The following is a 23,641-nucleotide window of genomic DNA, read 5'->3' as shown; positions in this document are numbered from 1 at the left end:
AAACATTCAAGCAGTCCAATGGAGATGCCTACATGGTGAGGAACTGAGCCTCCTGCCAACAGTCATGTGGATCAGCCATCCTGGAGGTGGATCCTCCGGCTTCAGTCAGGCTTCCAGATGACCGCAGTACCAGATATCATGAGATGACCCTCGTGAGGGACCCTATGCAAGACCAACCCAGTTCAGCTGCACCCAAATGCCTGACCCATAAAAACCGGGACGTAATGTTTGTTGTTCTAGGATCATATGTCTAGGAGTGATTTGTTAAGATGATATGTCTTAGGGTAACTTGTAGTAGATCTTGAGGTAATACAATAGGTAATTAATAGAAGGAGAAAGACCAAGAATGAGTTCATGAACAGTGAATGAACTGTTTCAAGGAAAGAGTGGACAACAGCGTCAAATGTTACGGCATAGCCAAATGCCTCACACCTGGATGACAAGACCCCATATATCCGTCCTGAATTTCACGTGGATCTCTTGATTGTGGAAAACAACAAAACCAATCAAAACCCCACTATACTCAGTATACTTGGTGTAAGAAAACTAAGAAGTATCTATCATTCTTTTGAAGGACTTCAATAAAAACATGTTTTGAAAGTCTGCGACGCCTCTCAGTAGCAGTGGATAAATGTTTTACTGAACGTACCCGCTCCATCAGTGACCTCGTGTGGACACGCCATGCCATTAGTGGGCTGTAAGACGGCAGAGGGCAGAGGAACCCGCCCTATAGCACCTGTGCTGTTGGGTATGCCATAGGTGCTCATACAAGGTAACTCCAGACTAAAGCAAAAGCTTAAGATAGGGGCGCCTGGGCGGCTCAGTAGTTAAGCATCCAACTCTCGATTTCAGCTCAAGTCATGATCTCAGAGTCGTGAGATCGAGCCCCACATCAGGCTCCGTGCTGGGCATGGAGCCTGCTTGGGATTACCTCTCGCCCTCTGCCCCCCCACCACCCAACAACAACAAAAAAAACAAGATAGAAAAGACTCTAAAAACATTTTACCAAAAATGAACACTACCACTACCTCGTATTTATGTGGTAATTTATATATTAAAAGTACTTTCATGACATCTTATTTTCTGCTCACAACAAACCCTGTGAGGTGGGTGGTGGGTTTGTAGAAAAGGCAAATACAAGTCATTCCTATTTCCCAAGTGAGGAAAGTAAGAGGCTTCAGTTACTGGATTAAAGCCACACAGTATCTTCATGGTTGCAGGTCTTCTGGTATCAGGTTGAGCATTTTTTTCCAAAATACCCAGGTAGCATTTACCAGGGAGTATTCATCTAGCTTCCTCTTTCTGCCAATAATTTCAACACAATTCTAACGTAACCTTCTGCAGCAATCTCTCTGCCTTGTGCTTGAATACTGTCTTTTCTGAAGCTGGAATCATGGAACGGGTAAAGATTCTCTGTCTTCTTTTCACTTTGGTTCCTGTGCAACAGGACACCTTGAATGCCTTCCACGGCAGTCCTCAAGGGTGGCTGGACAATACCACCATTGTTCAAAACATTCTTCACTGGAAGTTGCCTTCTGAGAACCCAACTTCTTCCCAGAAGAAAACCAGTCTACTAGTTGAGAATTATGTTTCATTTTTAAATTACAAATGGCATCATTAGCTTGATCATCTTCCTTAATCAGATTTGTAGCTCTTTCCTAAACTTCAATCTAAGCTCAGAGACCAAAACTTTACAAACACTGAGTATATTCAAACATGCTTGTTACAGACTGAGGGCTTATCACAAAGATGTTCCAGAAAGGTTAGTGACAATAGCACCCTCTGAACAGAATTCCCCTGAGGAAGAAAACCCTCATAAGGAATATATAGCAACGATATTAATAAAAACAATGGCTTGTGTGTGTGTTGAGTGGCCCTTCATATGTCTTGTCTAATTTAATCCTCAAAAGAATCCTATGAGGTAAGACAAAGTTCTGTTTGTTTAAAACTCAAACATTACCACGCAGTCACACATGGGTCATGCCTTATATCATAAAGGGCAAGAACTAATTCCTAAATCCTACAGGAATGAAGAGCTAATGCCTCTCAACAGCTACCATCTCCTCAGAGGGTTGGTCTGTAGGGATCTGACCCAATTTGGGGTTTTTCACACATTTTCCAGCCTGTTAGTGTTCTGCCATTCCCATATCAGTGCACATTTTAGTCTATTTTCAGTGGATGCAGAGTGTAGGGAAGAGAAATAAGTACATTTTTGGCTCAGAGAAATTCAAGACATTTCCAATCTTCCTCAGTCTGGCTCCATAGCTCCAATATGATTTCTACCATACCCATCTAAAGGAGGAGGATACAAGAAATTACATTTCAACTTTGTCTTTGCTTTTTTCTCCTATCAGCATTAGTGCAAGAAGGTAAGAAATGAAGACTTGATCCAAGAATCTATTCTTAAGTAGCAATTTGAAGAGCCAAAATTTGCTACCAGATATCTATTTCTATCTATCTAGATATCTATATAGATATAGATATATTTAGATCTAGATAGACATTTTAAACCCATAGTTCTTGAAAACCATCTCAGCAAGTGTGTTCAGGTCCTTATTTCTAGTTCCCTCATAGTGACAGAACCACAAAAGTAGGCAGCCACGTGAGAACTGCTATAGCCAAGAGTAAGACCATCAGCCCATCCCAAACAAGACACTCAGAGTCACGATTCCCAGGACTTCTGCCATGACCATGGGCTTTAAACCATTCTACTACTTCCTGGAGGTCAAATGGCTGAGGCTCATAACCGAGCTCCTTCTGGGCCTTCTCGAGGCTAAAGTAATGTGTGACGCCAGTTTTGTAAACTTCTGTGCGGGTGAGGAAGGGCTGGAAGTTGTAGAGTCGACCTAAAATGAAGTGAACCATTTCTGTTAGGAAAGCAAAGCAGTAGATGAGGGTCAACGGCAGGCGGACAGATGGGAACGTGTAGCCTAGGCCCTCAACCAAAGGCCGGAAGAACTCAAAGTTGTTCACGGGCCTGCCATCTGAAATGAAGTAGGGCTGCCCAGAGGCAATGTGGCCCTTGTCAGCTTTCAGAGCCTCTGAGGCCAGAATGTGAGCCTGAACCAAGTTGTCCACATGGACAAATTCAACCAGGTTCTTAGGATCTCCGTACACAAACTTGAACAGACCCCTCTCAATGTACCTCACTATCCTGGGAAGGTGCCTTTGTTCTCCAGGCCCATAGATACCAGCTGGCCGCAGAGCACAGCTTCTTAAGACACCATCACTTCTTACCAGGCTGGTACCATTGGCCTCCAGCACCTTCTTCTCTGCAATAGATTTGGTCCGAGAGTAGTGATCGGGATGGAGGTGAAGAGGTAGGTAAGGCAGAGATTCATCTCCATTTCTGATAACTTGACCTCCAAAGATGACATTGAAAGTGCTGGTGTAAACAAATCTTGGCACCCCTCTCCTCCTGCAAACCTGGAGGATGTTGTCTGTGCCCCCCACATTGACTTCTTCAATCAGGCTCCAATTCAGCTGCTCCCGCCCTGACATGCCGTAAGAGGCAATATGGAACACACACGTGACATGCACATCCTGGAAGGCGCTCTCCACGTCCGAGAGGTGGCGAATGTCTCCATGGATAAACTGGATTCCTTCTGGAATAGAATGAGCAGGGCTGCTGATGTCGAACAGAATCACATGGAATCCTTTCTGGTTCAGAGCACAGCCTAGGCTGAGATGAGAAGCAAGTTAGATCAAATCACTAGTAAGCTATGCCTAAGGAAGAGTGCATAAAATAATTTACCAATCAGTGTAGGGCTGATCCAAGCCTTCTAGGCTCATCCCAAGTCCCTTACATGTACATGTTCATTGGTGCAACTCTTACTTATGTAAGTAAGTATGCAAATATTCAAAACTGAGGCTCCACACATCTACTCGAATTAAACTGAGAGGATTTATCTTCTAATACAGTGGCATCTACATATTCCATCCCCCCCCCCGTTTATGAAACCACCACCCATTCTTTGGAATATTTATGAATGATAACAGAACTGCAAAAGAATAACTATTATTTCTAATGTTTTTGGTGATGTCAGTTATCTCCCTAATTTAATACCTTTACAAAGAATTTTTCTTAAAGTAGAATACATCTGTAGTTCTGAATTTCAGCATCTGAGCAGTGGGCAACCTAGTTCATTTCTGATTTAACACTATTCAAACAAGTAGAAGCTGACACTACATTAATGTCAGAGTTGAAGGCTCTGTTTTTTTTCCAGCAACTAAAGGCTGTTTTTTCCAGCAACTACCAGTAAAATAATTCCATGGACATGTGTGATCGATGCACTGACCGGAAACCAAAATAGCCACCTCCTCCTGTAATGAGGACAGTTTCCTTTGGAGATTTTTCGAAGTCCATGTGTGACAGTCAAAAGATCACTGGACCTATGAGAAAGAAGTATGCAACACTGTTACTGATCCCTCGGAGGCTACTGCTGCAGCGAAAAACAGGGCGCTGATAATAAGCTCACAGGCTTATGAAAACCCAGCAAAATGCCCGACGTAATGGGCACTCCGTGAAGCCATTTCTCCAATTTCCTTTTCTTCAAGCTCTAGAGTCTGGGGATTGATTGCTCTATTACATTCCCACATACCATGATTACACCTCTCAAACGTATAGGGTTGCACAAAGCCTGACAAGTTCTTCTGGATGAGCGTACTAAGTACATCAGATGGCCAGGAAAGCTAACCAGTCCATCATGCAGCGATCAGTTGGTGTTGCGGCTACCGAGGCTGTTTCCAAACACACTGGATGTCAGTCACTGATACTTCACCCCAGACTTCTTCCCTTCAGTATGTAGGTCTGCTTGAATGTCACTTGCTCAATCAGAGACGCTTCTCTGATCCCCCTAAAAGAGCTCCCCTTACCTTAAATACTGCTTTGTTTCTTCATGGTACATTTTGCTACATAAAATTATCTTTTTTTTTTTTTTTTTTTTTTTTACTATTGCTCTCCTTCCAAGAGAACTGAGTAAGTTCCATGAGAACTGAGACCTTCCGCCTTTTCCACTGGCAGGTCTGTACCAGAACCTAGAACATGGCAGATGCTCAACAAATATTTGTTCAAATTATGGACGATTTTGAACACTGTGAAATACATCCAGTTCAGTAAAATTATGATGGGCACAAATGACACAGGGCCCTGCAGTGTGTAAGAGTCATCGTTATGTCTGTCAACGAACACTGCTTTCATTTAACTTCTCTTCTAAGAAATGCTGAGTTATGGAGTGAAAACAACACAAAGCTAAATGAGACAGAATTCTGCTTTCTGGAATTTATGATGGAGAGAGCCTTTTGCAAATATCTAAACTACAAAGCGAAAAGGAGAAAACAAGATTACTGTTATATGTTGGTGTAAGCAAAGTGCTATGGGAGCACCGAGGTGGTGTCGAGAGAAACTGATTCTGAAGGGTGTATTAGAGAAGACTTCACTGAGGAGTGAATCAGGACAACAGGACAATCCAGGCGGGCTGAGACAAGGCAGAGGCTTACCACCGGCTGAGGGGGCATCATTAATGAATGGAACAGCAACAGGAAGGCTGTGTTGGGCAATTAATATGGTGAGTCCACTGGGGCTGGTATGCAAACTGAAGCCAAAGCACGTAGCTGGTGACTGAGGTGGGAAAGATGGCCTAGGGTCGGCTTTGAGACACCTCTGAGTTCCTGGGGGGGAGTGTAGATTCTATTCTGTAGACAGTTGAAAGCCTTTGTAGGTTTACTGAACAGGCTTGTTCCCTTTGGTCCTTGCTAAGGGTCAACCTTTCCCTGGAGGAGGGTGAGGCTGGAGACAGCCAAGAGTCTCAGTAAAGGGTGATGGGACTGGGCTCGAGGCTTATCTGTGAGGAAGAAATGCCAGTGTGCTGAGCTGAAAACAGGACAGGATCTGGTGAGCAACTGAGACCCCAGTGGGCAGCGTCCAGGTGAAGTCTGAAGAGTGTGCGGACATTCACTGAAACAGCACACATAGGTTTTATTTTTTTTTTTTTTTTTTTTAAAGATTTTTTATTTATTTATTTGACAGAGAGAAACACAGCGAGAGAGGGAACACAAGCAGGGGGAGTGGGAGAGGGAGAAGCAGGCTTCCCGCGGAGCAGGGAGCCCGATGTGGGACTCGATCCCAGGACCCTGGGATCATGACCTGAGCCGAAGGCAGACGCTTAACGACTGAGCCACCCAGGCGCCCCTAGCACACATAGGTTTTAGAAATGTTCCATTTGGTTAACAGATGTTCTATTCTGATTAAGAGGATGCCAGATAACAAAGTTTAAGATATTCTTAGTACCTCCACAAGAATTCCACGAGAAGGGATTCAGAAAATGGGCCAGGCCTCAGAATCCAATTAGGAAAATTCCAACAGAAATTCTTCCTAATCTCTAATTATTCTTTGTTTTTAAAACTGCACATTCCAGTGCAGTCACAGGACCACAAGTCAGCCATGGTTCATGTGCACATTAGTCATGCTGGGAATGTACAAGTTCAAATTATTAACGCATCAGAGTACCTGCCAGGCCTATTCATGCTACTCCTTATTACTTTCCAACTAATTCCACAATGATCTGAAGCAAGAATTTATATAACTGACCTGATCAGGAGGGTCAGAGGAGAAAGGTGGCAATGAGTAAGGAAAAAGTAATGATTTAGCAAGACAAACAGCAAGGAAACAAAGCCTATCCACCAGGTGGGTAAAACCTTCACAGGTTACCAGCCATTAGCATTACCACCAGAAGCCACGGCCTCCCTTCCTGGCTCCCCACATCAGTAAGCATAGAGAAAACGCAGTAGACACATTTCTCAGGAAATTGCAAGAAACTCCCAAGAACACTAAGCCAGAAGGGAGAAGAGTAGATACAGTTTTTCTTCAACCAGCTGCCTGATCTTTACACTTTATGGCTTCTCTTTTATTAATTAGTTACCATCTGATTCCTTCTGGGGCTGGGCACTCAATCTCAACTGCTTTAAGGCTCTTTCAAAACCCAGCTTAGTAATTGCTTTCCCCTGAGTGGAGGGTGAACGGTCACATCTGACCTGAGCACTCATTCTAGTGGATATGGGTTAAAGTTAAGTGCATGAGCCAGAAAAAGGAATCTTAATTACAAACAAGAAAAAATGAAATTTAAATCCACCTGACCTCTTGATAATACTAAGATAAAAGTGAGGGTAATAAAGTTGATATCTCACAGGGAAGTTATGAGAAAACTCATAAAAATGACTATGGGTACTTTAAATTTACAAAGACCTAATTAAATGCTAAGGATCAGTAATAAGAACCTTAGATTACGCACACAGTTCCTTCACCCCCTGAGTTCAAGATGACAACTGCTAACCCTCGGGTATAATGCAATATACAAATCTAGGTGCTACTGGAGTCCAGAACAGATAGGAGAATTGAAGACTGCTTTCATAAAAATAAAATTTTACTGGGGCGCCTCCGTGGCTCAGTCGGTTAAGCAGCTGCCTCCGGCCCAGGTCGTGATCTCAGGGTCCTGAGGTCGAGCCCCACGTCGGGCTCCCTGGGAGCCTGCTTCTCCCTCTCCCTCTACCTGCCGCTTCCCCTGCTTGTACTCTCTCTCTCTCTAATAAAAAAATAAAAAATAAAAAAATCTAAAAAAAATAAAATAAAATTTTACTATGTTTGCTTCAAGGAAGATAAAAACAGCTCCAAGTGGTTTAACTCTGTGGTGGTATGTTTTAAATTATTGCCCACGTACTACCTAGAGGCAAAAGGTAACTGTGTTCTTACTGTATTGAGATCAGGAAAATACATCGAGGCTAGACGGTTTAGAAATGGTGCTGTTCAAATTCCATGCATGATCTGAAAATTATTTGTGCTTAATACAAAGCAGTCAAAGCAATAAAGACGAAGTCGGTAAAGATGATAAGGGGAGTAACCCTGATACAGGTAAAAGGGATGTGAGGTATACAACCTAAAAGGCCAGACACATTTGGGAAGAAAATTAGCTGAGGGCATAGCATTAAGTGGAAAGTCGACATACTCCAGGGGGAAACATCGTGGTTACCAGGGGCTGGGGGCTAGGCGAAATGAGATGTTGGTCAAAGGATACACATTTCCAGTAATAAGGCAGAATGAGTTCTGGGGATCTAATACACAGCAGTATACCTCACTACAGTCAACAATACCTTACCATGCACTTGAAAGTTGCCAAGACTAGCTCTTTAGAGCTCTCAGCATACACACAAAAAGCTAATTACGTGAGGTGCCTGAGATGTTAACAAACCTTACTGTGGTTACCATTTCACAGTATAACCAATCATCACATCGTACACCTTAAAACTACAGTGTTATGTCAATTATCTCAATTAGCAGGAAGGAAAAAAAAAAATCTTAAATTCCCCACCCAGAACTGGTTGTAAGTGGCTGAGCTAGACCCAGGGCTTGAAGCCAGATGTGCAGCACTCCCAAGCCTGGGCTCCCTTTTTTTTTTTTTAAGATTTATTTATTTCAGAGACAGAGAGAGGGAGAGAGATGGCGCTCAGTGGGGAGGGGCATAGGAAGACGGAGAGAGAAACTCAAGCACATGCTGCACTGGGCTCAGAACTCACGCGGGGCTCAATCTCACGACCCTGAGATCAGACCTGAGCTGAGACTGAGTCCAAACGTGTTGCATGGAGCACTGGGTGTGATGCGCAAACGGTGAATCATGGTGACTAACATAATAAAATTAAATTAAATTTAAAAAAATAAAAAGTCAAAACTAAGGTCGTAGTAAAGTGAAAAAAAAAAAAAAAGAGTCCAAAAGGACTTTGCTACCCAGGCGTCCCCCCCCCCCCCCCAAAGGCTGGGCTCTTAACCAGGCGAGTCGCCCCATGGGGTTGGGACAGTGCACTGTTTACTTACCACCTTTACAATTTCTGTCACACCTGGTACCTCTGCTACCTATTATGTTTGTTTAAACCTATTTACCTTTTTACAAGAAATACATTCATTTTAAGTGCGACCCTCACATTCGCACTTTAAATGGGAAACCAGAATCATTTGTCGTAAGGGAAGGTAATATTTGCAGGAACTGTGTGATGAAAAATGATCAAGTCTAGCCAGATGGAGATGCCTGATGAAAACTCTGAGCTTGGGGTCTGCTCTTTAAAAAACAAAAAAAACCAAAAAAAACCCAAAAAACAAGAAAAGAAAAAAAAACAAAACACACCCAGCGGCCAGGGTTTGAGGCCTCCGAGACATTCTAGAAAGCCCGGCGCGCCTGGCTCCTTGGAATCCGGCAGAGGGCTGGAAAGGGGGGTAGCTCCCGCCACCAGGGTGGGCGTCACCCACTGCCGCGCCCAGGACCACCGCGCCGACCACCGCGCGCAGGGACAGGCGGGGCCGCCCACAGCCGCTCTGCTCTCGGCGCTCCCGCCGGCCCGGACAGCGGGCCCCGGACCCCGCGGGGCGGAGGCGGCCGCCCCCCCAACCCCGGCCCACTCACAGCGTCGAAGACGGCAGCACCCGCGGACCGCGACAGGCCCGGAGCCCAAGCCTCGCGAGGCCGCCGCCGCCCCGCGCCGCGCGCGTGCCGTCGGACCGGTCTCGGGGAGCCACTTCCGGGCCTCTCTAGGAAGGCCGGAGGTCTCGGCATCTCTATGATGTGCAGGTTTCACGTCCGTCCTCACCCGTGCTGGGCCAGTGGGTTTGCTCCAGGAATCTCCCCTACGTGCCCAGCCCGACTGTTCCAGCTTCAGGGCCACATCTACTTTTATTCCCACATCCAATTTCTGCTTTTAGACTTCCGCCTCCGTCTTTGTGTACCCACAGTGCTGAGCACGGTGCCTGATAAATGTGTGTGTGTGGGGGAGAGGGGCGTCTCAGCTCAATCAGTATTGCTTGGATAGATAGATGGATGATGAATGGATGGATGACGATGAGGCTCCATAAGACTCCTGAATATTCACCTGCATGTGTCTTTTTAACTCTCCATCTCTGAGTTTCCACATTTATGTGTATGCATATGTTTTCCGGTGTCCCTGATTTTCCCTCTTTTTTCCAATTCCAGTAGGTGTGAGGGCATGGCAGTGGGACACCAATAGCGTCTGCTACACACCAGAATCCTCTAATGCTGTGCTTTTTAAGGGTGCTCCATATTGAGGTTGCTGAGGAGTGGGCTTTCTCTCCAATCCCAGTGATTTCCTTGGGCACAGCTCCTCAGGTGTCTACTGAGGAAGTGGCTTATGACACGAGCCCTAAAGAATGAATAGGAGGCGGCCCAAGAAGAGAAGAAAGGGACATTTTGGTGGAAGAAATAACAGGGCAAAAGTGTAGAGTCGGGATTGAGTGTGATACGTCTAAGGAATAGGGAGGTGCACGCTATGTCTGTCCTAGGAGGAAGAGGGAAATACGGTTCTGCATACTACTCAGATCCTGGAGCGTCTTTACACCTCTGCTGTGGTTTCAGGGAATTGCAGCATCTGAAAAACACTGTCCTGATACACTTTGAGGGCTTCCTTCTGCCCCTCGAGATCCTTTCTCCAGGAGGCCACACTTTCATGGTTGGCGGTTTTGAAACGGTATGTGTTGTGATCAGCTAGGAGGTGTTATAACTAATGTCCTACCTAGAGTATAGTAGTGAGCATGAAGTAATGAATAACTCCCCTTTCTAGTCTTTAGACTTAGAGGAGGTATAGCAAGAAAGTAAGAAACAGACCTTGGAGTCAGAGCAGTGGGGATTTGAATGCCGACTCTTCACAGAGGAGTCCTGAGCTGATGAGATAAGGTGAGGTGTGTGTCCCCCACAGACACCTGCTGGGCAATATTCGCTGCTCCTGTTACAGATCACCTTCAAGACTATACGTGCAAAACGTTTACAGGAATGTTCACATCCGCATTATTCATAATAGCTCTAAAAAAGAAAGAATCCAAATGTCCATTAATGGGTGAATGGATAAATAAAATGGGATACATCCACACAAACAGAATATTATTCAGCTGTAAAAAGCAACCAAGTACAGACCTTCCTCGACTTACAGTGGGGTTATGTCCTGAGAAAGCCATCATAGGTTGAAAATATCTTAAGTCAAAAATGCATTTACTACACCTAACCTATTGAATATCATAGCTTAGTTGAACCTACTTTAAATGTGCTCAGAACACTTCCATTAGCCTACAGTTGGGCAAAATCATCTAACACAAAGCCTGTTTTATAATAGAGTTTGAGTATCTTGTGTAATTTATCAAATACTGTATTGGAAGTGAAACACAGAATGGTTGTAAGAGGCTCAGTTGTTTATCCTTACGATCGCATGGTTGACTGGGAGCTTTCGCTTGCTGCTGCCACCCAGCATCATGAGAGAGGATCATCCTAAATACTGGTAGCCTGGGGAAAAGATCCAAATCCCAAATTCCAAATTCGAAGTGCAGTTTCTCCTGTAAGGCACATTGCTTCCTCACTGTGGTAAAGTTGAAAAATCAAGTTGAACCATCCTAAGTCTTAGGTCAGGGGCTGTCTGCACTGATACATGCTACACCATGGATGAAGCTAGAAAACATCGTGCCCTTGTTTTTATTAGCCAGTTTCAGAAGCCAATCACAAAAGACCACATACTTCATGATTCCATTTATATGAAATGTCCAGAATAGGCAAATCCATAGAGACAGAAAGTAGATTGGTGGTGGCCAGCAGCTGGGATGTTTGGGGTGCAATGGGGAGTGAGTGCTAGTGGAAATAGGGTTTCTTTCTACAGTGATGAAATATGGTGATGATTGTACAGCTCTGTGAAGGCTAACAATCACTGATTTGTAAATCACCCTTTCCATGGGTGGGTTTTGCGATATGTGAATTATATAGCTCATTAAAACTCTTATTTAAAAAAGATTAAACCATGGGACACCTGGGTGGCTCAGTGGGTTAGGCATCTGCCTTCAGCTCAGGTCATGATCCCTGGGATCGAGCCCCGCATCGGGCTCCCTGCTCCACGGAGAGCTTGCTTCTCCCTCTGCCCCTCCCCTGCTTGTGCTCTCTCTCTCTGACAAATAAATAAATAAAAGCTTAAAAAAAAAAAAAAAAGACTACACCTACAATAATGTCTGTCTCTTTGCAATTGCAATGTCATTTGAGTAGGAGAGAACGGGATGGCCAATCATCCTGGACATGCCCACAGAAGATGACAAAATCAATACAGGTAAGAGTTCAGGAGCTGCTGCCTTCGAGAAGTAAGCATACTTCTCCTTTCCACCATCCCAGTATGACAGCTTTGCCCCCGGGACTCTCCTCCCCCCTTCCTCTTTCTCAGGGCAAAGAGAAAAGAGTACAGACCACGAGCAAAAGCGGGGTTTGTATAATAAATGGCTTCCAATTAGCTGCATTGAAAACTGAGAGTCGACTTGTATTAATTTTCATGATCAAATTACTTCATTTTGTCTCTCTTCTAACTGCTAGGGTAATTTTATGCCAGGATTATTTTAGTCATTCTAATTATGCAGGCATCAATATTTAGTGGGTGTTTACCTAACCCACAGCATATCCAAAGGTGTTCCTCCCTCAGAGAGCATGGCAGTACAACATAATATGAATAGGTATGCACGGTACAGAAATGAAGTTCCTTTTATTTCCCCCTCTTCGTTTGTAAGGAACATTCAGGTGGTGTTTCTTGAAAGAAAAACGTGTATCCTATTCAGCTGCATCTACGAAACTAAAGGCAATCCTGTGAGTGCGATGAGTTCATTATATGATACTAAATGCAATCCTTGCACAGATGTTTCATTAGGGATTCAGTTATGCAAGACAAATTAAAATTTACCATTTGTTTAGATTTTCCTTTTTGCAAAACCCTTTACTCGCTAGTTGCCTGGTATTTGAATTTCTGTCACGGACAGTATCACTCTCCCTCTTTTCCTTTGGGACCCCTTCTCCTTTGACTAACACTCCCCTATTTATGCTTGTCTCTGTCTCTTCCTCCTCCTTCTCCTCCCCCTTCATCCCCTCCTCTTCATCTTCTTTCTTTGCCTCCTTTGATCTTTCTTCCCAGCCCAAGATTCAACCTCCAGCTTTCTTTCCTTCTCCATCTACATCCTTTGCCTGAAAGAACTCTCTAGTTATCTTGGTTTCAACTCTTAACCCTGCACGAGGGACTCTCAGACATATAGGATCTTGCCCCTGGGAGCTATTGACGGGGAAGTCCCCCTATCTGAACCTCACGTCCAGAGGTATATTCCTTCTCTCCAGCAACACCCGGTATTGGCTGTGTTCTTTTGACACCTTCTTTTCCGTCATTCTCGTATCCATGTACTTTTGCCTTGCAAAGTGTCTCAGACTCATTCTCTCTTTCCATTGCTTCTGCTTCCTTTCTATTTTCCTGATGGCCTCCTAACAAGGGTAACACCCCAGAGTGTCAGAGTGTTAATCTTGGCTGTCTGCAGAGTGTGAATATCTCTTAGAGACAATCCATCTTGAGGCCAGGCCACAGAGCTCCCTCCTCACTCCCTTCCTCCCCTCCCAGGGTCTAAAAACCCCACTGCCTCCAGTCCTGTGCAGTAAGGCGAAGCTGAGCGAGAGCCCCAGGTAAGAGAGTAGGACACGAAATGGGGCAATGCCGGGGCACCACATGGACCACAGGACTTGGGAATGTGGAAGGAGAGAGAGAGAGAGAGCGGGGAGAGGCTCCTGCCTATCCATGGGGTGGCTCTGTGGAGTGGCCACTGTTCTTTCACTCAGAGGAATCTTGTTTAACTAGGTATACTCAGAGCTGGGTAAATCAAAACAGTTAATTTCAATACAAATGCCATATTGTGCGTGTGTCATATTTTTGCTAAAATACTTTGACCAGGTGTCTTAAATATATTTTACGGCAACTTTGTAACCGATTTACCTCTTTCAACTATGGAAGATATTCATCATATAATTGGCAAAGCCATTCCGCCTTGCCAAGTCAATCAGCCAAATCGAAGTATTTGAGTTCTTTCTGAGTTATATGCCCCCAATGATATTTAATGATCAGCTGTTAGGGAAAAAAAATTTCATATTTCCTTTTTAAAAATATTTTATTTATTTATTTGAGAGAGAGAGAGAATGAGTGCACGCAGAGGGAGAAGGAGAAGCAGGCTCCCCACTGGCCTCACTGAGATGTGGAAGGCTATGGTGAAGTGCTTCTGGAAGGTACTCGTTGGGAGTAGGCCCAGAGTGAGCTGTGAGCTTGTCACTCTGCAGGGTGAGGGAGGAGAAGTGGAAGACCATCCCATAGTAAGGGAAGGAGGAAGAAGAGGGGGTTAAAGAGAGAGTGAGAGAAGCTCAAGGAAGCATCTATGAGGTCAGTAGAGTCCAGTGTGGTGAAGAGAGGAGGACATGAAGGACCTTCTTAGCAGGTAAAGTTCCTGTCACTGTTCCATGCACTGTGGTGACTGTGTTAGTCTCCATAACAAACTACCACAGACTGAGTGGCTTAAACAACAGAAATGTGCTCCCTCATAGTTCCGGAGGCCAGAAGTCTGAAATCAAGGTGGGCGCAGGGCTATGCTCCTTCTGAAGCCTAGGGGAGGAATCTTCCTTGTCTTTTCCAGCTTCTGGAGGCTCTATGCATTCCTTGGCTATGGCCATATCTCCCCCCTCTCTGCCTCCATCTTCACATGGCCTTCACCTCATATTTCCCTCTGTCTTTTTCTCTTCTATCTCTTATAAGGATACCTGTCATTGGACTTAGGGTCCGTCCTAATCCAGAATGATCTAATCTAAAGATCCTTAACTTCCTATCATGGAGATGGTGCCGAAGGTGAGGAAGGAAGCCTCTGCCCTCCCAAAGCCGAAGCCAAAGCAAAGGCTTGGAACGCCAAGAAAGCGGTGCTGAAAGGCATCCCCAGTCACACACACACAAAAAAGTACTCGAATATCCTCATAATAGCATCCCAGGAGAAACAAGCTTGATCACTAGGCCATTATCAAGTTCTCCCTGACTCCTGAGTCAGCCATGAAGAAAATAGAAGACAATAGCACACTTGTGTTCATTGTGGACATCAAAGCTAAGAAGTTCCAGATCAAACAGGCTGTGAAGAAGCTCTAGGACACTGACATGGCCAAGATCAACACCCTGATCAGGCCTGATGGAGAGAAGAAGGCATATGTTCAACTGGCTCCTGATGATAATGCTTTGGATGTTGCCAACAAATTTGGGATCATCTAAACTGAGTCCAACTGGCTAAATCGAAACATAAATTTTTTCACCATAAAAAAATAAAAAGTTTTTTTTCTTAAAAAAAAAAAAATCCTTAACTTAATTACATTGGCAAACACACTTTTTCCAAAATAATATCACATTCACAGGTTCGTGGAGTTAGGACATGGACATATCTTTTGGGAGCCACTATTCACCCCACTACAGTGCTGTACATGATTCTTCCATCCCTCCCTCTCTCCCAGGCCCAACTCTCAGGTTGTTAAAATCCAGAGGAACTTTGCTACGGCTGACTTTACTGCTATACATCTTGTTTTGCAAACAGAAAAGAGAAGTTGAGTTTCCTGCTGAGTTCAGAACGGTAGAGAGAAGCAGTGACTGACAGGAGGCAAAAGGAACTATAAGAGGGTAGGTCCCTAGGATCTCGAGGAATACAGGCAAGGCTTTGACGACCCTAGGCCACAGAATGGGGAATTCGAGCCAATCTTATCTGGATCCCAACTAGAAAGTTCCAACTGGTATCTGTGTCATAAGGACATAAAATGTGATCATATTATATATTCTACTTTGTAACCTGCTCTCCTTGCTCAAAAAAATATTGCAAATGTTTTCTCAAGTCATTAAATATTCTTCAACAACATGATTTTTAATGGCTGTATAGCAGTCCATCAAATGAAAGTACTGTCATTTATATAACAAATCCTTTATGGTTAGCCATTTAGGATGTTTCTATGTAATACATACGATAAATAACACTGAAATGAACAACTTCCTCTATAAATCATTGTGCCCATCTTTGATTATTTTCAAATGGGCTCATTTTAAATAACCATGAACAATTTTGCTATAGCAATTTCCGCTCATTGTTTTCTTTATGAACTAAAACTTTCCCTTCAGGCAAAAGAAAAAAAAAATGGAAAAGAAGTCCCTGGAACATCTGGCTTATGGTGTAATTTACTTTTGGTATTCAGCTGTGCTCCCAAATTCTGAAATGTTGCCTTTCTAATAGACTCATCCTAGATTTAATCTCCCGTCTGGAGATACAGATCCAAGTGTGTTTCCTTCTGTGAACCTTCAGCCTGGGCGCCACGACTATATGAGAGAAGCCTTGCCCAACTGTGCCTTGGTGCCTTCGGCCCCTGCTTCTCAATTTGCAAGTCTCAAGGAAAAGGGAAGAAACTGAAAGAAAGGAAATCTTGTTGAGACCGAAAAGATTCTTGCGATAATGGCTGCCATTGAAAACTCCGATATGCCAGGCCTTTTACACAGATTATCTTTATAACCAATATGAGGTACGAATTATCATCCCACTATTGGCAAGAGACTGTGGCTCAGAGCAGAGAGAGCAGTTCATACAGTCAAGTAAATAGCAGAGCTGGATTTCTACCCAGAACTTAGCTAGCTCAAAGCTACCATATTGTCTATTAGTGGGGCTCCCACGTTTTTGAATTTTGAACACCGGTAAGATTTCAGACCAAAATTTGGGAAGACACGTAGGCTTGCCAGCTTTTAATTTTGCCAAGTAAGGGCATCAAAATGGAAAAAACAACTAAACTGTGGTATGCTCTCATCACCATTTCATTCACCAAAATATATTTTATTGCCAAAAAGAGAGGAAGGCTATAGTCTCTGAGGATAATCCTTGAAATTGAATGACTTCAGTCTCATGCAAACTCAGCAGATGTGCTTACTGGACCATCATGTCACCATGGGCCAGTGAAAAGTGGTTACTATCTCTAGAGCACATTTAAGAATTGCTTCCAGAAGCTGTATTATCATCAGTGCCTTGATGGAATGGTTGCTCAGGCTTGGCTGACCCACGTGGAAGGAGATACATGGCCTTCCTTCTGCGGCAGGAAGAAGCTGGCAAACCATTCAGCCTAGTGAGAGTGGGTCATTCATGCCATTATCCCCCTTGATTCAAAGTAGAATTTTCACACTCTGGCCCTTCCCAAGAGGGAGGAAAGGAAGTGAAGACAGAGGCTGTAGACGAATTGCAAGGCATTTAAGGGAGAACGAGGAAGGAGAGTGATTTGGAGGCATGGGCAGAAATAGTTTTATACATGTTGATTCCTTAATGTATGCATGAGAAATAAGCTGTGTAGGTAGAGAACCAACCCGTGTCAGTAAATAACGTGGATAAGTCCAAATACAACTCAGGGATCTTTCAAGCTGGCTCTTTACTAATGTTATTTTTTTTATTTTTTAATTTTTATTTATTTATTTATTTTTATTATTGTGTTCAATAAGCCAGCATATAGTACATTAGTAGTTTTTGATGTAGTGTTCAATGATTCATTAGTTGCATATAACACCCAGTGCTCATCACCACACTTGCCCTACTTAATACTGCCCATCACCCAGTTACCCCATCCCCCCCACTCCCCTCCCTAATGTTACTGTTTGGTTATATAATGTCAATTAGAACTCAGGGATCTTTCAAGCTGGCTCTTTCCTAATGTTTTTGCTTTGATACACAATGTATGGGAGGCAAGGACAATGGGTTAATGTGTTTGACTTTTCCATTCTTGATGCTGTTTTGTTCTTTGCTATGGTTAGTGCTGAGAAGAGAAGGAAATCAGCCCAAGAAGAGCACAGATAAAAATATCAGGATTTAGCATGCCACCTCCTGTTCACAGAATCTAGAACTTATTCCCTAAATCTCATGAGTATGAATTTCTATCGTCTTAAGAGCAGAGCCCTATAGCTTTCTCACTTTTGTTCCCACATGGCCTGCTGACAGTGACAAAACTTTTACGGCTGGGCGGGTGGGGTGGGGGGCTCTCTGAAAAATGAGGACAACATAGAAAATTTCTCATAAAGTTAAATTTATTCAGTATGAGACTTTATTTCATTCTGAGACTGTTTCCTTTTTTCTTTTTTTTTAGTGTTAAAATACCTTTTCTTTTGTAGACTGTTGATAGTTGATTTTTAAATGCATTCTCACTTGGCAAAGTTAAATGGTGGAGACTGAATGTGTATCTCTCTCCTTTTAAAAAGATTGCACTGGTTATGAAGTACAAAATTTGGGAAGTACTGATCTAGGCAATTTTATTATTTAGTTGCAGTCTAATTATTTAGTTACGGTCCCAGGAAATTATCAGCTAGAATCACATCAAAGATTTGTAAGAAGATTACACAGTACAGAAACTAAAAAATGTAAAACATTTCTAAACTTAAAGGTAGGATAACTTTCTCTATAATACTAAAATCCAGATTTGGGTTTTATCAACGAACACCTTTGATGTCATGAGCATATTCATAGATTAATAACTCTGAGAAGCACTTCTGAGCTCTGAAAGCCCCAAGCTCCCAATTTTTGTCTTTTTCAAAAAGAGAAAGAAAATGTCTTCTGAAAACCATGGAGCAGAGGGGAATCTGATTCTCTTCATGACTCTTAGAAAAAGAGTGGTTTGGGTAATCTTAGAAGAGGAATGGATGGTTACTAGGACCTAACATGGAGGACCAATAAATAAACATGTGAGATTAGGATGACTCTACTGATTAGTGGAATGAGTAAACACACAGATTTTGGATTTCAGCAAGGGATTTGACAAAGTCACTTTTGATATCATTGTTGGCAAGATAAAGAAATGTCAGATGATTAATATCAACTTGAAAGATTTCCAGAAGTATGTGTCTCATAGCTATATTGTAATTGTCTATTTACTGGTCTGTCTCCCTAATTAGAATTTAGGCTTCTCTGTGAGGGCAGGAAAGAAGTCATTTTACTCACTGTTGTATTCTCAGTACCTAGAACAACACCTGGCACATAGTAGTAAATATGTGGTGAATGAATGACCGTCTTATGAAATGTCTTGCTTCAACACTTATAAAGCTATGGACCATTCACTTAGGTTTTCCCATGACATGTCACTAGGAGGAAGGGATAGAGGACCCAATCTTAACATGAAATTTAACAGGGTTTTCATTTTCATTTTGATACAAATAAAATATCTTATAAGGACAGGGAGAGCTGAGCCTTACCAGACGGTATAAAAAAGACTTAGCAACTTTGCTTCTGGTAATGGCAAAGAAGATAATTAGGATCAACTCTCTTACTGAGGGCTTATCCAACAGAGCCAGATAAAATATAACTCCTCAAAGGTGTCAAATGCTGAAAGAGAACAACTGCCAACTCGAAATTCTATGCCCTTGAAGTGAATATATTGTCAAAAATGGTGCAATGAAGACATTTTCAGAAAAACAAAAAAGATTTCATCACTCGCACCCACACTAAAGAAATACTAAAAAAGGGGGCCCCTGGGTGGTGCAGTTGGTTAAGCATCTGACCCTTGGTTTTGGCTCAGGTCATGATCTCAGGGTTGTGAGATCAAGCCCCGCGTCGGGCTCCAAGCTCAGTGAGGAGTCTGCTAAAGTTTCTCTCTCCTGCTGCCCCTCCCTGCACACTCTTTCCCTCTCTCAAATAAATAAATGAATAAACCTTAAAAAAAGAAAAAGAAATACTAAAGAAAAATGATCTCAAGGGCAAGCATGGTGATAATGGGAAGGAATGAGAGGCCGCAAAAGGGTAACTACTTTGTTGGAAAATCTAAATGACTGTTGACTGTAAAAAACAAATATAATAACATCCTGTGGGATTTGACATGTCTAGATAATAAAAATTTATGAGGACTATAGCATATAACTCAGGATGGTGGGGAGTGGTGTGCAAGTGTTCAAAGGTCCTGGCATGATCTACCAAGGGAGCAAAAATACCAAGTCATGGTGGACTTTGGTAAGTCATTTAAGTAACTGTTAAAAGGATCACAAAGAGTGCATACGTGTCAAGGTAATGAGGGGGGAGGGTGGAAGAATAACAAAGAATAATTAATTCAAAGGAAATCAAGAAAGTAGAAGAAAAGTAATAAAGAATAGAAAAGACCAATAGAAGGTAACCAGTAAAATGATAGATTTAAACTAAACATATCAATACTTACATGAAATGTAAATGAACTAAATTGCTTGTGTAAAAGACAAAGATTGTTATATTGGAAAAGAAAACAAGTACCCTAGTATCTGGTGCTTTGAAGAGACTATCTGAAATGTAAGAATTCAGCATAATTGAAACTAGAGGGATGGAAAAGACCCTCTCTGATATGCATGGATCAGTGGAACAAACCACAGAATATACATTCTAAGCACATGTGAACGTTTATAGAAATCAACTATGTGATGGGCCATAGAGCAAGACTCAAGATATTTCAAAGGACTGAAATCACACATAATATGTTTTTAACATGAGTAAAGTTAAGCTAGAAAGTGCAATAAGATATCATTAAAATTTCCCATATGAAATTATAAAATACATTTCTTTTTTTAAAAGATTTTCTTTATTTATTTCAGAGAGAGAGGTGAGAGAGAGAGCACACAAGCATGAGCAGGGGGAGGGAAGAGGGAGAAGCAGACTCCCCACTGAGCAGGGAGCCCAACTTGGGGCTTGATCCCAGGACCCTGGGATCATGACCTGAGTCAAAGGCAGACACTTAATGAACTGAGCCACCCAGGCGACCCTGAAAGTATAAAATATAAAATTCCTAAATAACCCATGTAACAAAGAACAAATCCTAATAGAAATTATAAAACATTTTTCATTGAACAATAATGAAAATAGTTCATACCAAACACGGGGAATGCAACCCAGACATACTTCAAAATATTGTACAGCCTTAAAATGCATATAGTTTAAAAAGAAAAAAGGCTTAAAAAACCATCCATCTAAAGAAGTTAGAAAAAACTTGATAAAGCACTTCACAAAGAGAATATCACATAGCCAATCAACATATGAAAAGGTTTTCAAAATTATTAGTCATCAGAGAAAAGAAATGTAAAACTCAATTAGATCCAACTGCAGATCTATCAGAATAGTTAAAATGAAGAAGCCTGACAATACCAAATTTGAGGAAGGGTGTGGAGCAACTGGAACTCTCATAGTCTACTTGGAAATGGTGCAATCATTTTAGGGGGGAAGAATGGCACTAAAGCTGAATTCATGTATATGCCATGGATTCCATAGTTCCACTCCATTGAATGTACCCAAGGGCAATGGATACACATGTGCTTCAAGATATGCTTATAAGAATATTTATAGCAGGGGCACCTGGAGGGCTCAGTTGGCTAGGCATCTGACTCTGGATTTTGGCTCAGGTCATGATCTCAGGGTCGTAAGGTTGAGTCCTGCCTCTGGCTCTGTGCTGAGCATGGAGTCTGCTTGAGATTTTCTCTTCCTCTCCCTCTACCCCTCACCCAGCTTGCGTGCACGCATGCGCTCTCTAATAAATAAATAAAATCTTTAAAAAAAGAATATTTACAGTAGCACTATTCATGATAGCCAGCAAAGTGAAAAACTCATTTTTCCGTTAATACAATGGAGAAACAAATAGAGGTATATTTATGCAACAAAATGCTTTACGGCAGAGGTTGGCAAAATGCTTACGTGAAGAACAAGATAGTAAATATTTTTGGCTTTGCAGGTCTTATGATCTCTTTCTCAACTAACCAACTTTGCCATTGTAGCAGGAAAACAGACACAGGAATAAGTAAATAAATGAGCATGGGTGTACTCCAATAAAACTTCATTTACCAAAACATGTTAACAGACCAGATTTGTCCCATCGTCTGTAATTTGCCAACCCTTGTTTTCTGCAATGAAAATTAGTTATCCATACAACATGGATGGATCTATACAGTGTCAAGTGACCCAGCTGACATTAATATTATGTGATTCTATTTATATAAAGTTTAAAAAAACTGGCAAAGCTAGATTATGCTGTTAAAAGTCAGGATAGTGGTTACTTTTGAGGAAGAGAGAAAGGAGAGTAATTGGGAGGGAGCATGAACGGGGTTTCTGACAATGTTCTTCTTCTTGACCAAAGGGGTGTTATAATTTCTTTCATTCATTGAGATATGTGCATATATTATTATACATATAATTATATATACATTATATAATATAAATATGTTTATATATAATATATTTATAATATATTACTATATATGTATATATATACTGCTACATATGTATATGTATAAATAAAACTATCTTCATAGTTTTTTTGTAAATCTATTCTTTTTTTTAAATTAATTAATTAATTAATTTGTCAGAGAAAGAGAAAGAGAGGACGAACAGGGGGAGCAGCAGGCTCCCCGATGAGCAAGGAGCCAGACATGGGACTCAGTCCCAGGACCCCAGCCGAAGGCAGACACTCAACTGACTGAGCCACCCAGGTGTCCCTGTAAATCTATTCTAAAATAAAAAGGTTACTTAAATATATTTTTACATCTATTTATTTTTATTATAAATAAATATATTTACTATCATATACTCATAGAGGTATAAATCTAAAACATTAAATTATATTATTATAAAATTACTAATATTTATCATACTTATATATTATCATATATTTAAATAAACTTTTAACTTTAGAATACCTTTAGGCTTATAGAAAAATTTGAAGACAGGATGGAGTTCCTGTGTACCCACAGGAACTTTCCCATACTCACAACATCTTCCATTACTATGGGCATTTGTCACAACTAATGAACCAATACGGATACATTCTCATTAACTAAAGTTCATGCTTTATTCAGATTTCCTTAGTTTTTTCTTTTTTAAGATTTTATTTATTTGACAGAGAGAGAAAGAGAGAAGAGCAGGGGGAGAGGGAGAAACAGGCTCTCCGCAGAGCAGAGAGCCCGATGCGGGACTCGATCCCAGGACTCTGAGATCACGACCCGAGCCGAAGACAGATGCTTAACCGACTGAGCCACCCAGGCGTCCCCCAGATTTTCTTAATTTTTACCTGATGTCCTTGTTCTGCTCCAGGGTCATATCTAAGATCCCGCATGACATTTACTGCTCATGGCTCCTTAGGTTCCTCTTGACCGTGACCATTTCTCAGAAGTTCCTTCTTTTGGATAACCTTGACAGTGCTGATCAGGCCTTTTCTAGAATGTTCTGCAATGACAAAGGGGCCATTTTCATCACATGACTTATCACTGTTGATGTTGACCTTGATTACCCGGTTGAGGCTGTGTTTGTCAGGTTTCTCCAGCGTTGGATTACTCTGTTTCCCTGTCTCCATGCTGTGTTCCTCAGAAGGAAGCCAGCTGTGCTGCCAAGCTCATTAAGTGAGTTCTGTGTCACCTCCTTGAGTGGGGAATATCTACATAAGTTACTTGGAATTTTGCCATGTGGGACATTTGTCTCTTTTCCTCCATTTATTTATTTATTCCATCATTTATTTATATCCGCATGGATCCATGGATATTTATTTACATTTATATTTTGGACAATTTCTCCACATGTATCTTACAACAAAAAAACTTCAAATGACAAGAAAATTCCTACAAAAACTGGAATTTTATTTGACAGCAAACACAGTGAGAGTCAACTGAACAAGATTCAGTTGTCAAATGAGCAAATGAGTCTTTGGACATATGAGTAAAAATGTCTATAAGGGGCATTTAAGAGAATTGAAGACTATCAGCCTGGAGAAGGAGTATCTTTCAAATATCTGAAAGA

At 42.0% G+C, this 23,641-nt stretch overlaps 1 protein-coding gene across 3 annotated transcripts; it reads right to left on the bottom strand.

Annotated features, from left to right (window-relative positions):
• Positions 1–1,029: 1,029 nt before the first annotated feature.
• SDR42E1 (short chain dehydrogenase/reductase family 42E, member 1) lies at positions 1,030–23,040 on the bottom strand. Of its 3 annotated transcripts, XM_078063591.1 has the most exons (4): positions 22,920–23,040; positions 10,659–10,853; positions 4,299–4,392; positions 1,030–3,682 (listed from the first exon to the last, which is right to left on the bottom strand). In XM_078063591.1, exons 3-4 carry the CDS (start codon positions 4,364–4,366, stop codon positions 2,569–2,571), a joined length of 1,182 nt encoding a protein of 393 aa, XP_077919717.1. In that variant the 5' UTR covers positions 4,367–4,392; positions 10,659–10,853; positions 22,920–23,040; the 3' UTR covers positions 1,030–2,568. The 3 variants fall into 3 exon arrangements, with proteins under 3 accessions (XP_077919717.1, XP_035940840.1, XP_035940841.1); XM_036084947.2 differs by lacking the exons at positions 10,659–10,853; positions 22,920–23,040 and adding an exon at positions 9,447–9,554; XM_036084948.2 differs by lacking the exons at positions 10,659–10,853; positions 22,920–23,040 and adding an exon at positions 9,171–9,424.
• Between the last annotated feature and the right edge of the window lie 601 nt (positions 23,041–23,641).

The sequence above is a fragment of the Halichoerus grypus genome, chromosome 15 (genome assembly GCF_964656455.1).
Source record: "Halichoerus grypus chromosome 15, mHalGry1.hap1.1, whole genome shotgun sequence".
In the NCBI taxonomy this organism is placed as follows: Eukaryota; Metazoa; Chordata; class Mammalia; order Carnivora; family Phocidae; genus Halichoerus; species Halichoerus grypus.
The sequence above is the reverse complement of the archived record's forward strand: the minus strand, read 5'-3'. Positions and strand labels throughout refer to the sequence as shown.